Source organism: Electrophorus electricus, chromosome 16 (assembly GCF_013358815.1).
Source record: "Electrophorus electricus isolate fEleEle1 chromosome 16, fEleEle1.pri, whole genome shotgun sequence".
Lineage (NCBI taxonomy): Eukaryota > Metazoa > Chordata > Actinopteri > Gymnotiformes > Gymnotidae > Electrophorus > Electrophorus electricus.
The window spans coordinates 6581033-6597569 of NC_049550.1; the positions used below are offsets into that span (position 1 = coordinate 6581033).

The 16537-nt window shown below is 38.5% G+C and overlaps 1 protein-coding gene across 3 annotated transcripts in view; it reads left to right on the forward strand.

Annotated features, from left to right (window-relative positions):
- Window positions 1–7675: 7675 nt before the first annotated feature.
- Window positions 7676–16537, forward strand: part of zgc:152904 (Ig and FN3 domain-containing protein) — a 196621-nt gene continuing 187759 nt past the window's right edge. For all 3 annotated transcript variants that reach the window (XM_035535064.1, XM_035535067.1, XM_035535065.1), the window contains exon 1: window positions 7676–8153. In XM_035535064.1, coding sequence (XP_035390957.1) covers window positions 8102–8153 — 52 coding nt within the window. In that variant the 5' untranslated portion in view covers window positions 7676–8101. The remainder of the gene's footprint in view (window positions 8154–16537) is intronic.

The following is a 16537-nucleotide window of genomic DNA, read 5'->3' on the forward strand; positions in this document are numbered from 1 at the left end:
ACATATATGCACAAAAACAGTAACAGTAACGAATTGTGCTAATACATTTGTTCTGAAAATACTTGTTAGTCCTACATAGAAGATCTAGATGTGTTTAGCTTTGATGTGTTTAGCTGTGTTGCTTATCATATTATTTATAATAAGACCCAAACAAAGCAAACTCTTCTTAGAGATTCATGGTTTCAGGATCATTGCTTTGTAGGTTACCATGCAGACTTCTGGAAACACTTTTAAATTTACTGTGGTCTGTAAATTGTAATAGAAAGGACTGGTATTAAGATAATCCATTTTGAAGTAATATTTGGAAATCACACATTTTATATGTAGATTTCTCAGCTGGTGCTACTATTTAAGATATGCTGTGCATAAAATCTGGTGAGATCTTTGTGCTGTGCATAAATGAAATCTGTTGAGAGCACTGTTGCTTTTTATACCACCTGGGGAAACAAATGCAGATGCTTTTTAATTCCAGGAGGGTGTTTTTGTGAGGTTCAACTATTTCTGAATGGTAACACTCTTTTTCTTACCTCATGAATACCAATATCTGGCTGGCTGGCCAAATAAACCAAGAAAGGCCAACTGGGGCTCCACATTGTCTGTTGAAAGTATATTTAATGCTTGTTCCAAATTTCTCAACATACTGAGGCAGTCAGAGTAGGAGTGACTCTGAAGTGTAAGGGTGACAGAGGTGGTGACCAGCAAGGCTAACCCCTTCACGGTTCCACTACCCTTATCAACTAGGGAGCTCAGCTCTGACTCCAATGGGAGACGGGATCTGGGATCAGACTGGAAAAGCCAGTGTGATGTTCCTTCCAGCCAGATGGCAAAATGGGGCACACGGAACTATCCTCAGTCATAAGGGATTTTCACATCGAGTCCAGTATAGATTTACTGTGTGAAAATTTGAGATGTGAATTCTGATGAATCTTGCACACCAAAGCCAGTGCTAATTTCCCCCACTGTTTGAAAAAGAAAATCATGCCACAAAGGATTTGATGGAAATAGAGCTGCCATAGTGGTAGTAAACTGGGGTTACTGGCCTGGAGACAAGCTAAAAGAACACAATTGTAAAGAAAGTACAAGTCCATTGTGAAGTTCTGCGCATTCCATATGTACACCACAGTATACCACAGGTGTATTTATCTGTTAAGTAACTCAATAAAATTGTATTTATCTGTACTTTTTTTAGTTTACTATGTCAACAATTCAATTGAAGAGCCATGAAGAGGGAGTCTTGGTTTTTTTTTTTCCAAGAGTTATTCATGTTTGGTGTGAATATCGCGTTGCTATTAAGTAATATTCACACCAACCACAAATACTTCTGGTGCAACATTTGATATGTGAAAAAAAAAATTGTCTTAAGACTCCCTTCCTTCAGGAAGCCAGCAGCCCACTCTAAGTGAGCTGGGATAAAGGCATAAGAGGAATAGGTTAAGGGATCCATCTAGATGAATAAACTAGACAGAGTACCTTCATCTGGAGAAGAGCCCCCTGACATCTCATCTACCACCACCCCCCAACCACAAACTTCAGTGGAAGTCATATTCACTCTGGGGAACAGGCTAAGAGTTTCTACAGTAAACACAAGCAAGACTAGGAAAACGGAAAACAGAGTGATAATGTAACAAGACAGAAGGGCAACAAATGATGAGGTAAAGGGACATGGGTGAAACTGGAGCAGGAAAGGGCCAGACAGGAGCAGAGAAGCTGTGTTGATTTGCTGGTTTTGTTTTGTTCTGTTTTGTTTTTATCATGTTGTCAGGACAACTTGTAAATTATATGTTTGGGGTTTTTTTTGTTTGTTTGTGGCTTTATTCGTAATATTTCTGCAAAGTTTGAGCAACGTTTTAAAGCAAGAGATGTAATAATGTTATATGCAATATCAACAACAACAACAATAATCATAAAATATTTGCCTTGCTGGACTGGACAATACCTCTGCTGTAAATATTTTTAAAAAGGTAAGGTGATGAAGGTATGGTAGGGATCTTGGAAATAAAAGTAGAAGAACTCATTTTCATTATTGTTTTTAAAAAAAAAAAAAAAAGCAACAATTAGAAACATAATTAGCAACAAAAAGCATTTTGCTACATTATATAGCAAACCTTCAGTTTGATCTTGAACTAATAAACATGAAACCGTCGCCTATCATTTATGGAGACCAAGTTGTTCCACATGCCCTCAGTCATTTTTAGCATGCCTTTGCTGACCATGAATTAAACATGTGAGCAAAAAAACAAAAAAAACCTCCATAAATATACAAATAAATAAATAAATAAATAAATAAACAGGAATAGTGAGTTTTTCTGAGCTTGAGAAGATGAGCATACAAATGCTCAATTGGGTGCTTATCTCTCCTTATTTAGCAATAACATTACAAAAACCAGTGGAAGAGCAAAATAGAACCTGTTTAAATGTACCAAATGATATGTACTTGCTGCCTTCATCCAGCTGTAATGCGTCTGCTTACTCTGGGACAAGTAAGTTCTAAGCATTTTAGTGTTACAGATATGAATCACAAGCTTAAGTTTTAATTTCTGTAGGAGATATATAGTGTGAACTCATAACTCAGAGCTCTCTTTTAATAGTGTATGGGTATTTTGTGAAGAAAGAAATGAGCAATTAATGTCAAAATTAAATAATAATAAAGAACATGATTTAATTCATCAGCTTTCTGAGGCTTTTTGGCTTTTAGTCTTGGTGCCAAGCTCCATTGTCTTTTTTCTTGGCTCAGACCTCCCTTGAACCTTACTTTCATATTGGATTACACATTCGGCTCAGAATTACACAGCAATGAGTCCATGTTTTAATAATCAGTTCAAACACTTTTGGTCATTGTAATCACAGAGATGGGTTTTACAGGGTGAATATAGGCCTATAGACCTACAATGGACTTTTTGGCAAATTCACTGATACTGAAAAAAAAGGAACTGCATCAATAGATATCAGTAGGTTTTCTATGGACATCATTAACAATTTTAAATCTCTTCTGAAAATGCAGTCATTACTACGCAGTCAGAATTAAATGAATCCAAGAGTCCTACACTAGGGTTTTGGGTATTGCCTTGAAACATACTTATAATCACAGTATTGATAGAAACTATAACAAGATGTCAGAAACAAGAATAACAGCAGTTTATTACTTTTTTGGTGTATGTGAACAATGGAACAATGGACAAATGGACAATGGACAAATGGAACAGTTTTCACTAATCAGAATAATCAAACATTTAATTGTAGTCTGTGATTTGGTGAATAGTAATTTGCAAATTGTGATTCTTGGATTGACTAAATCGAACTGCATAGTATGTTAATTACTATAAAAAGTCTAAAGTTCCAAGATAAATGTTTTATCACAGGAGTCTTTCCAACTCTGACATGTCTGACTGAAAAGGTTGAATCCAGGTAGACTTTAAACTTAACAGATGTCTATCAGTGGATTTTGAGATTGTTAGTTGAAAATGAATGAATGATCAAAATGATTTTTTTTTTTTAATTCAAGAAACAAAATAAATACCCTTGCTTCTCAATCATGGATTACTTCAAATACCAACCAACAACATAGTTAACAACATTTGTTTAACTAGAATCATTAGGAATTCATTTTCATGTTAAAATTCAAATAAAAGATTGCTATCTTACACAAAATTACGAACAACATGTAATAAAATATTAAGCTATTATAGGCCAGTTGTGTGTTCAAAACATAGACTATAAAAATTATAATTATAAGTATGCGTGGTCTACAGTTTCATTGGTAGTGTATATTTAAATAGGATGTTATCTCTGAGAAAACCTTTTCTGCGAGTTGAGAATGCTGGTTCATTTACTTTGCACTGTGACCTTACAAATATAAATCCAACCATGTTAAAATGTATCCAATTAGCAGTCTCTTAAGGTGGATTTTTTAATTATATCTGCCTCTAAGCACCAGAGTGACCTAGGCTGTGGCCTCTCAACACATTTCTGGCAATTAATTTGCATAATTTAGTGCGTGTCAGTTGAAAAGCAAAATAATTTCACTGTTGTGATACAATGTTTTGCAACATAGATACTTAATTTGTTATTTCTGAAGGCCTCAATAAAAATGTTTTAGCAATTAAGAAAAAAAAAAAAACATCTACCAGAGCAGTGACATTTGGAAAGCATACTTAATCATCCAAGCTTGTGTTACTGTTTTATATAAAACATGCAGTGCACACAAAAAATTATAAAATATAAATAAAGAGAACCTGCTATTTACAGACTACAAAATGTGATGTAGGTTATGGTAGACCTTTATGAAGCACCAAAAGTAGTGACTGAAAAGAGTTACTCAAAATGGCTTATCAAATAGTTGAAAGCACTGCTGTCCATATAGGACTACAGTATACTTGGTCTATAAAAAAAAAAAGTTGTACTGGATGACATCTTTTTAAAAACCTGGCTTTATTACATATTATGGAACATTGATTTGTGTTTTAATACCAAGACGAGTGCATGATAATGTAAAAAAAAAACCCTCAAATGTGAATAAAATCAGATTTCTAAATCTTTCATATAGTCTGCAAGCTCAGGCTCTTTCTAATACAGTCCATGTTTTAATGCTGAGCACAGTTTGAAAACAAAATGGGTTCATTGCTTATGGTAAATAAAAATGCAAAGTAACAATTGCAATAGCTTAACAGTGATTGTTCTTGCATAAGAAGCAGTCCTTTTATATACTCTGAAATTGTTGAGGTGATTTAAGCACTTTGTGTGTAGATGATTGCCTATTACTCTACATATGCCTTTGCATTGTCAGTTATTTTGTGTCCATTATCTATCTGAAAAGTCATACTCTCACTCCAGGTACACAGACACAGTAACATAAAAAACAAAGTGGGAAGCAACACTAAAAAGATCAAAACTAAATGGGTGTGGGGGGCACACACAGAGAGAGAGAGAGAGAGAGAGAGAGAGAGAGAGAGAGAGAGAGAGAGAGAGAGAGAGAGAGAGAGAGAGAGAGAGAGAGAGAGAGAGAGAGAGAGAGAGAGAAACTAGAAGACCACTTAATCTTCCTGTGGGCGCTCACCAGTGGAACATAAGACTGCACTGTTGTGCAAAACCAGAGTGCTACTACAGAGCGTGTCCTGTCCCTAGGAGCCAGATGAAGATATAACAAAGGCGTGTGGAGATACAGAACCAAAGAGAAGCCACCACAATAATAATTACCAAGTGTTATAGAGGAGAGGAAGTTGCCAAGGCGACAGAGCTGCCGGTGCAATGGTTTCAATGAGGTGCTGTGTGGATCCCATGGGAAGGTCTCTGATAATACTGTCAGGTTCCACTAACAGCCACTGCAGTGGCTTTTCCCACCCTGGAAGCTTCACATGCATCACTCATAAAGTCTTTCTGCATCTTTTTTTCTTTTATAATTCTTTGTATCATGTTTACAGGCTAGAACAAGCCCTCTGGGAGTCCCTGACATCTTAGTCCTTACCAAACCCATAGGTCATGTGGCTAAATTGGACTGTACATCAGGTAAACACACACTGTAACCCAGGGTTAATGAAAACCAGACCCAAAGTGCATCAAAGAAACAGGGGGGTAAGGAAAATGAGCTCTGAAAAAGGCTCAAAACCAAATGTTTTCCCTTAGGCCTCCCGGCTGGTTTGGCGAGGATGCTTTCCAGACCAAGTTGGACATGTGGTTCCCAGTGTGTTCAGTGTGGTTACTCAGTACAGGCTGCAGAGATAGAGAACTCATCCACATAGATGTAGGTTTTTTGCAACTCAGGCAGAGAGCATTGAATTCATTTTTATATTTTGAATTGTTTCAAACTTTGAAATGGTAAATACTAATGATTAGACATAATGTCCATATGTTGCACAATCCCATTAAATATCTTTTATAATTATTGATTATGTTCCAATGCTTAATAATATGACCAGCTTTATAACAACTTTGACCTTAAACATCACAGTTTTCAAACACAAACAACCACCAGACACAGGGTGCATGATGAACCAGTCATATAAATTATACAATCTTTAACTCAGTGGACAAAACAAACACGTGCATGCACCCAGTCATCAAGACAATATAATGTCAGCTGGAAAACTGCTTTTGCTTGGTGACACTTTGTTTAGTACAGTAATGTTATTACAGGCAGCTGTACTAACTAGCAATATTTTAGGTAACTGCTATGTTTCGCTACTTCATAGTTGATATTCTGTCTAATGTTGTGGCAACATTGGTACATATAGCTGAGGAGAAAAAAAAAAACATATACAAAAGCAGTGCAATAAACCATGTGAGCCAAAATAATTTTGAGAGGTGATTTTTTGTTCACTCCTCACAAAGGAATTGGGAATTCACTTTCAATATACACCACTGCCCCTCCATGTATGCAAGACTGTGTTTGATACACATTTGAGATGCAGAATCAATTAAACCACTTAAGATGAATTCAGAAGTGCTGGTCATGTATGAAGTGGTCTGTAGCAATACAATGTCAGGAAACTGCAAAGAGGTTCTACTTTGACCACTAGGGGAGTGTCTTTTTCTAGTCAAATCTGCGGGTCAGTGGGAAAATGGCAAAACTGGAGGTGTGCACTGGAAGGTAGAACACAGGCTGCATAATCTGAATCAGTTCACAATAATAGCAACATCTTATCAGAACGGACCTCCATAAAAAAGTCTCTCCTTTGTTTTGGATTTTTTCGCATGGACAACCATAAATGTTCAAATGTACAGCCCTGGTCAGGTTTTATATAGAGAATGCGGAAACAGTGGGCATATAATGTGAAATCAACATAAAACCAAAATCTGGATTTTGGGTCTCTAAACCTAAAGCTTGGCTGAACTAAATAAAGTAACTAATATGTACCTTGTGCAGTGTTGATGCCTTTAGCTTTGTTTACTACAATGATTTTCACTGTACTTGCAATTAATGTATTACATGAGAGCCTTGCATAATAATTTCTAAACTTTGGTCTCCAGAAATATGTAAGAAATATGTAGAAGACCTTTACTGTAGAAGATTTTTATATCCCTTTGTTCTGGTGAATGTTTAGTGTCCCTTCATAAAGAGTCAGTTAGGTTGTCCCAAAAAGATATTGATAAGACTGTTACTAGAACAGAAGTACAAAAATCGATAACCCTAACATTTCTAGAGTTAACTTTAATGAGACGTATTTATGAGCAATTAATTTTTGAAAAAAAGCAAAAAGCATCTTAAATAGGGCGGAAACAGATTTAAAGTAATTCAATCCATTGTTCACTGCTTTCAAAGGCAAAAAAAAAAAATTAAAATAAAAATGGATGGGGACTAGATCTTTCATAAGACTTTGCGCCTCTTGCAATAGGAAGAGTACCTTTAGATATAGGCTGCATATAATATGGCTGAAACAGGTTTAAGCTGAAGTAGCAGGCAACGACTATAATTAGCTTAATTTATTACCACTTCTTCTCGAACACTGATGCTGTTTTCTTACCCAGCCACCGAGTCCATCTAATAAACTTCGAAATCAGTTTTGACTACGGATAAATAAAAAATAACGAGATAGTGGAGACATAGCCTTAGTCGTACTGCCAACGCGCAAAGAAGGGAGTTTTTTTTGGTTTTTTTACTACCAACTGTGAGTATTAATGCGCACGCGAAGGCTCCTTTGGCCAGTCACAACACTGGATCATACTCGGACGCTCCGCGCGACCGTAGCCGTAGTCAAGCTGAGTGCAGTCTTGTCGTTCAACCAACTTTATAGGTTAGCGATGCCCTTTCGCGCACAGGTTACTGGCGTGCTACGCTAGCGCAATCTCCCTGCCCACCGATCACAATAAAATCAGCACTGTCGATCTTAATGTGTCACAAAGTGATGTCTTTGAGTTCGCTCGGATCTGCGCGCAACACCTCGCAGCCCGTGTCCTTAGGCGCTGCACCGGGGGGGGAGTCTCGCGCCGCTCAGTGAATACAGGCGGCGACGGGGCTGTAGTTAGAGCGCGCGCGCGGAACCTGCCGAAGTCCACGACAGAATCGCAGTTGAATCGAGAGCGCTGCCACGTCGGTTCGGCTGCGAGAGGTATCAACTTGCCGACACCACAAGAAGCCGTTGCTCAGTCCAAACTGAAGCTGCTGAAAATGCTTCTAAAAGCCGTCTATGTGCTTGGATTGCTGGTCTGCGGCAGTCGAGGTAAGATCAGCGGTTTAACAGCAGCAAGTTGAGCTCCTAGCCACCCCTTGGTCATAGTCGTAGAAAAGAGGGATGTGATTGATATATGGTTGGTAGACACAGAAGGAAAAGGAAAAGGGCTTCTTGGTTGGTATTTGGGAGTTGAGGCACGTCCTTCTCAGGAAAATATACAAATACGAGTGTTTTCTGTGGACTAAGCAGCGAGGTGGTAATTATATGTGGGAATTTATACAGCATTTGGAAAAGACACTGATTAGTTAACTGTTCTATTTCTCCAGGCAAATATTCAGTGTAAATGCGCCAGAATGTTAGTAGTTACTTCTACGTTTTTATGTGTTTGTATTTGTAAACTGTACTGGACTGTGGTCTATTTGGAAATGGTTAGTGATGCATTGAGTAAATTTGTCTCGTTATGAAATGTTTTCACAACTTGACAAGTTAGACTTACACTTTATAGACATTATTTTGATTAGGACATTTTGCTATTCAGCATGAAGAGACATGTATGTTTTGAGGTATTATTCACTCAAAAACTGATCCTCCATTCAAGGAAAGGTCTCTCCTCAGTTCATCTACTCTGTTTTGTTGCTCTGTCTCTGTTCTTGCCCTATTTCCTTCTTATGTTTTTGATTGCTGTTTTTTTTGTGATTCTTTTTTGTGTTATATTTTGTAAGTCTAATGTATTATTATTGTATTAATGTATTATTATTATGTATTATGATTATTATTATTATTATTATTATTATTATTATTATTATTATTATGTAAAGGATTGTATAAAAAATTAATAGCTTACAAGGTTAGACTTCACCAAATCAAATGACAAAGCTTTTACTGGGGTCTAACGACATCATACTGTACCCTGCTCCTACACCATTTGTAGATAAATAATTGTGGAGAAAGCCGAGAGATGACTTACACAATGTGGCGAGATTGCATCAAGAGGGATACCTTGACTTTTGATCCGTAATCTCATAATTCATTTGCTCTGGTGACTTTTCTGTCAGCAGTCAAGTGTACTTATGAGATCTAGGGGGCCTGTCATATATGTTTTGTTCAGATGCAAACTCAAGTTCCGTGGTAGGACAACAGGTGGTGGTAGAGTGCTGCACATTGAGTTAAAGTGTTGTGAACACTTTGATGGCAAGTGCGCAGTGTAATCAGATGTCTTGTCCAGGAAAACATGATTTTCTGTCACAAGTTAAATTTCACTACAAACAAAAGTCTTTGGGGCTCAATCTTTATGCTTATTTGGTGTCTTAAAGCAGCAATAACGTGAAAATGAGAGTTCCAAAATTATTATAGGGTATGATTTTTGCATATCAAATATCCACATGAGTTGATCCTACTTCATTTCACTAAGTGTGAAAGCTCAGTGCTGGTTTTTGGCAGTTGTTGTTTGCTTGAAATGTGACTGTCTTTGTTTCTGTTGTTGAATCACAATTATTGCTATTATTATTATAGTACAAGTAGAAAGGGGAGGGTGTTCTGCCAACCTTTCCTCACATGGATTATATGTTAACTCACAAGCTGTGCAATTTGTTATCTTGGTGAGTAGTGGTATTATGTTCTAGTATGTGTAAATCTTTGTAATTCTTAATAATTCATAAACAGCAGGCAAGTCTTTACAAACCCCTTCAGTCCAAATACATACATTCAAACATTATTCATATGTTTTGTGTTGTTATTATGACAAAAAAAAGCAACAACAACAAAAAAAAGCAATCTTGGATTAAGCGAGGAATTTGGAGAATAGGTATATTCCTTTTAGCAATCATATAGTGTAAGTATCTGTGTTTGTGTGTTGTCAGTGTATGTACTATATTTGTGTTTGTATGTGTTTGTACACAACAGTTGTTTTGTCAGTATTCAGAGTAAGTCGTGGATTGCTGTAATGTCATTTGTTGACGTGGAAATTGATCATACTTTGGCTGTTGTGGTTGGGTTTTGTGTAGCTAAGGCAGCTCTATTTATGTACATGGTATTACATAATTGTGCTCTAGTTATATGATTTTAAGACATTTGCTCTTCTGTCTAAAACCAAAACATATACGTGACATTGAATTATTTGGCAGTGCACAGCAAATAACCAGAGTGTAAAAAAATCTCAAATATCACCTGTGGCATTAGTTCCAGCTTCTCTGCTGTTTTCAGTGGATGTGTTAAACACAGGCACTGCTGACAGTGCTACCCATTGCCAATCTTTGAACCTCTGCATTGATCAGATCCAAAGAGGACCACCCAAACATTTGTTTCTTGGAAACAATAAAGAGGGGACTAAGCCCAATCAAATTGCAAGCTTAAAAAGAACACTATGGTTTGAAATAGAGATCTGTGACTAAGTAATCACTTATATGAATGCAACGTCTCTTGTTGCATTCATATAGTTGTATGATGAACATGTTTTAATATTTACAACCATCAGAAACAGGCAGTCTATCATGCTTTTAATGAGGTATTTGTAAGCTAAAAATAAAAGGAAGAAAAAGGATCTGTGATCCATTGGTTTTGCTTGGCATCCATTAATGCACATGGCATTATTCTTGCCTATTCTTTGCCTTGATTCCCCTAACTAGAGGAAGCTTTTATGGCAACTTACTGTGGTCTGAAATAGAGCATCCAGACTGACCCGAAGCTGGTTTGGGACTATTAATCATTCATTTAAATGTTAATTTAATTATAGGAAAATTCAGTCTGCATCATTTTGTTCTGCTAATAGTCTATATTGTGGGCTGCTTATAAACTTATAAGCACAGCCAAGTACAAGCTTACTGGTCACCAGGCTTATAGAAAAAAATAAAATATGTCCGTTAACCATGGTGGCAGTAGTGCCACACTGTTGTGGTGGAAGGTGTCCAGCAACGTCTGGCTAATTTGGAAAGCCTGTACAGGTAATTGTGCTTAACACATGCATTTCTAAGGAATTTCAGTTTTCAGTGGCAGTCATCCAACGCAAGCCCTTTGTGAAAGGCTTAGAATAATTTAAGTAAAAAGGAAAATGATACAAAATCTAGTAATTGTGCTATTCTTGCATTCTGGCCACATTTATTGAAGCTTCGCTGGATCTTTGCTGGGACGTTCCACATGGTGGGCTGACCTTGTAAAAGACGGCTGGCAAATCATATAACTCCATTAGACAGTGCATTGTGTTGGACAGGCGAGCAGATGTCTTGCCCATCCCCCCAAAACAAACAAACAAACAAAAAAATGAAAACCTTTTGGAATGTTGATCACATGCTAACAAGGTCTAAATGAGAATGTTGCTCTGGGGCTTTGTATTTAGCATTAGCTACTGTGTGTAGACTGCCGTTTTGGCAGTGTTTTCACAATGATCACATATGTTTTGAGGATGGAGAGGGTGGGGGTGGGCGATGGTTGCTAGGACCCAGCGGCAAAGCACCAGAGGTCATGTATTGCCTTGGCTGGACATTAATAAATGTATGCATATGCCATGCTAATTGCTGCCTTTGACTGAAAAGTAAGGATTTATAGAAGCATTCCAAAATGATATGAAGCAAAGCGAAGCAGGAAGACAGTTTTGCCGTATGTTGACAAAATGTTTGCAAAAATTATCTCGTAGAAACAGATTTTCTTATTTTCTGGATCGCACAAATATGTATCCTCTCTTAACCTTATTAATTGTATGTGTAAAGGTCTAGACCCATAATATAATGCCTGCTCAGCACAATCATAGGAAAATATGGTGTAAGCGTCACCAGACTATACACTGGCAATATACTTAAATATGCCACTTTCTGCCATTTAGCCTATTTCACTGGAGCGTACAATAAGAATTACTTTAAAAATCAAATGTTGCCCTCTGTATTTGGACTCAGACGCATCACTTGTCATAAGGCAAGTGGTTGAACTCATCCGTGGCCACAAAGCAACCTTTGCAGATGTTGGCCAAAAGGAGCTGCTTGAGAAGCCCACGTGACCTGTCCACCCTGCTGCTTGAGAATCTCATGTGACCTGCCCACCCCGCTGCTCAAAAAGCCCACATGACCTGTCCACCCTGCTGCTTGAGAAGCCCAAGTGACCCATCCACCCTACTGCTTGAGATGTCCATGTGACCTATTGACCTCGCTGCTCAAGAAATCCATGTGACCCATCCAGTCCAAGAAACGCAGACTTCTAGCCTCGTTGCGTTTGATGGCAGACGACCGCTGATCTGTTCCTGTGATTTATGTGGTGCTTCTTTCTGAACTCCCACAGATCCAGTGGAAGGGAATGATGTGTTTTTGGCATGGAGACCGGTCCAGAGATTCTTCTGATGTGGAGGGGAGGGGTGGAATACTATGTGACTACACACACACACACAAACATGCAATAAGTTATATGTCATGTACAGAACCCCATCAGTTCAAATATATAGCTTCCATACATGTTAAAAGGTGATTTCTGTTTCACATGGGATATGTGGAAACACACACACTTACACACACACAAACACACATGACTACCTCACATCTTACTAAAGGAAGGTCTCCAGCTATGCCTCTTCAAAAAACCTAACACCTAATTATAGTAGGGTCCCGTTTGGGGTCATTTTTTAGTATGAGAGCTTTTGATACACTCCATGAGTTCCAGTGGCATTCTGGTACATCATAGGAATATGGATTTCACATCAGAATGTCCAGACTATATGGACATATCTGACAATTTTTTGTTTGTAAACCTGTATGCCAAACAGTGAAATTTAAGAAAATATCAAATTTCCATAGGAATCTGTAATACACATGCAGTGTTTGCTAAAGAATTTGTTGCTAAAGAAGCCCACTAAATTGGTATGTGTCAAATTGAAGTCTGGTGTAACACTTCAATCAATATTTATACTCTACATTGTTTTATTTATCATGTTTGCAAAGACAAAAACAGTCTATTGGCAAGGATGTTAAAGCTTCATAAAAAGGTCTGGTTAACTAATTATTTGCTAACTACTGTTTAAACAGAGCACACAAGTCTATCACACTGTTTCATTCTAAGCAAAATGATTTCAAACATTATTTTATTCTCGCTCCAGACATCTAAGTCATTTGGATTACTGTTAAATAGTTAACATTTAATTTCATTAATCACAAGTAGTAAAACATGATTTCACATTCAAGGCATGACTTGAAACTAACCTTTCCTTTGTCTTAAGGTAAGAGATGGGTTTACTGCTTACCGCTGGGTGTGTTTACAACATCCCTGCATGGAACTGAATGCTGAATACCAAGGGCAACATTTGATGCCTTTAGAGTCACTGCACTCACAAAAATGTTAGGCTTTATCAACTTTGCACAAGAATGTCAGCAAGTAATTGCGTTACGGTAATTACTTTCACACTGGTAAGTCATGAAGGGTGTGAAGGAGGGTAGGCCTGTAGTCGAATTTGTACTATGTTATCTCTCTTTTGCCCTCCCTGCCTACTTCTCTGTCTTTCTTGAACAAACAGGATTTTATCTAGTTAAACACACACACACACAAGCTTCCTTTTATTTTCACACTCCATCCAAGAACAGCCATTCAACCCAACACACATGCACGGAAGCATTCTGTCAGAGCATGTATTTTAATCTCCTCAAAACACACCCACTAACAGCCCACGCAAGTTTCGATCAACTGTTCACTTGCTGCACGTAGGAGGCAACATTTCAGATCGAATGGAATCTGGCTTTTCTGTAGCCACCTTTTTTTCCAGCATAGTTCTAACTCTGCTCAAGTGGTTTATTCAGGATTTCTTAGACTCTCCTTGAGTGGGTTATAAGTCTTCAGCAGCTGAATCACATTAGCAAGAAGGATCGTATGAATGGTCAAGTCAGATTGCAGATTGTAGACAACTTTTGAGTTAACCAAGATAACATATGGTATTGTTTCATTATGTGTCTTGCCAATCTGTTAATTGTTGGAAGTCTCCTAGCCTACTAGGTTCTATACTAGGTTGGAAAAACCAAACAAACAACAAACATCAAAATAAAACTTGCATTTGCAAATTGGCAAATTCGATACACATAGTGTAAAGTCTCACAAGACCATACATGGTCCCACTAAGGAAAATGTATATTAATAAATTAGCAGGTCTTTAGTAATTCTGTAGGTTTTTATGTTTCTTCATTTTGATGAATTATTGCATTATATCCTAGAGGCCTTTGAGTCAGACTCTTCACATTTACACTGAAACCAAACAACATATGTTTGACATCATACATTCAGCTGATGCTTTTATCCAAAGCAACTTACAGTTATGATTGAGTACAACTTGAGGGCCTTTCTCAGGAACCCAACAGTGGAAACTCAGCAGCAGTGGGGCTTGAACTGACAACTTTCAGATGACGAGTCCCATACCTTAACCACTGAGCTACCACTGCCTGCAGTCCATATAGTCAGGTGAGATTTACAGATGAAGAACATTCTTTGTGGTGACTGGCTTGAGTAATAATTTTGAAGGTCAGACAGCTCATTGGTAGATGATGTGCCCTCTTTTATACCTGACACCTACACTTCATCCACACCCACTCTATCCCTCCCCTAGTTGTATCGCACCACTATCCAATCAAAATCCCTCATCTCTGCAGATGCAAGACCAGCCTCACTCATGTATTTAGTACACACCTGTTTTGCTCCTTCTTGGTTATGAGCCTTGGTCTATTTAACCACCCCTCTGCTTGTCAGTCTTTGCTGAGTATTGCTCCTGTTAACTCAGGGTGTCCATTCATCAGCTCATTCATTACACAGTTTTGTTTCTTTTTGCACCCTAGTTCATTCTTACTCCGATGGTTTGCCTACCCTAGTTTACACCATTTATAGCTCACCTCGCCATTTGCCTGTCCTTGATTCCTCTTTTGGCTTTACCCTTTGGATTTGTGTGCCAGTGACTTTTGTTGTTGAAGTAAGTCTGTTTTGGAAGCCTAGCATTCCTTTCTAAGCCTGACAGCAGCTGCTTTGACTCTCATGTTCAGGACCACTTGGTTGGAGCATTTGTCATGTATTTGAACCTTTCAGCATCCATTATCTGATAGAAAGCTAGAGATAGATAGATGCAGACAGATGCATAGTGTGAAACTATTTTTATCCCAGAATTGTGTGGGACTACTGTAGTGACTTTTCCCCAATGAAATCCATTGAGTCACCAGGGCTTGTCTCATCATTCCCTCAGGAGCCCAGCTACATTTAAAGTTCTTGAAAACCCCTTTCATAGCTACAGCATGGTTTGGGGATGGGGAGTGGGGCGGGCTGTGGACCACGGAGGGGCGGCGGTTTCTCAGCAGCTCAGGATGACAGCCTTCAGCTCCACGGACAGCTGTGAGTGGGCGTCTGCGCAGGCCAGGCAGGCCTTCAAACAGACCCGCACGCCGGCTGAAGGGACTGCCAGTCTCTTCACATGCTCCCCCACCGCCCCCGGTTCTCTCAGGCCTCACAGAGCTTTCACGGACCTTCCATGAATAAATAATGTGGGCCTGGGTGGGGGTTAGAGGGTGGCGGAGGTTGAAGAGGTGATATCGCCTGGCCCAGGGCGTTGTGAATCACACGCGAAATTAGCGACTCAAAAGCAAGCACATGATGCAGGCTGCCTAGGTTAAATCTCTACCTTAGAGGTACAGGAAATGGTTCAAAGATCTAGATAATGTTGTGGCACAAGGTGAAAAACTGAGAGAAATTCAAGTAAAATGGACTGAGAGATTGATGGAGAGATTATTCCTTAGGTGTGGTAAATTAATCCCATAAATTGTCCTGATACAGTCTTTCAATCTCACGTGCTTGCACTGCCTTTGCATGGCAGCCTTTGGCGTGGTTCTTTATGGTCCACTGCAATGTCCCCCATTTCTTTAGCACTCCTTCATTAGACACAGCACGGCTTTTTATTCTGCAGTGCATTATTAAGACAGAGTGTGTGACTAATGGCAATGATAATAATACCAGCTGTGGGGAGACAGTAATGAGGGTAGTGTAGGGTCTTTATTGATTTCCCCCTCACTTTATCACACTGTTGGAGCCCTTGGTAAAAAAAAATAAAAAAATAAAAAAATAAAAATTATAATTGAAGCTGAGTGTGTAAGACAACAAAAGGCTTCATACAAAAAGAGCCTGGGCATCTCTTTGATCTGTGTGGAAAATTATTGTTTATCTCTAATCTGAAACCAGTTGTGCTGGGTTCCATTGAATTGTGAAGTTGAGGCTCTAGGTTGTTGTTCTAGGTTACAAAACAAGAAAATGGCACAGGGCTTGACAACAGTGCACAGCCAAATGCAAGGACGGAAAATTACAAAAAATGCTCTAAAGAGCCTGGTGAATATTTGGAATGGCAAATGTTGTCCCAGGTATGCTCAAATGTGCAGTATCTGTCCACTGTCTGCCAGGGCAGTCTTTCTGCATAACTGTGTACAGAAGGGAATACTTTTGAA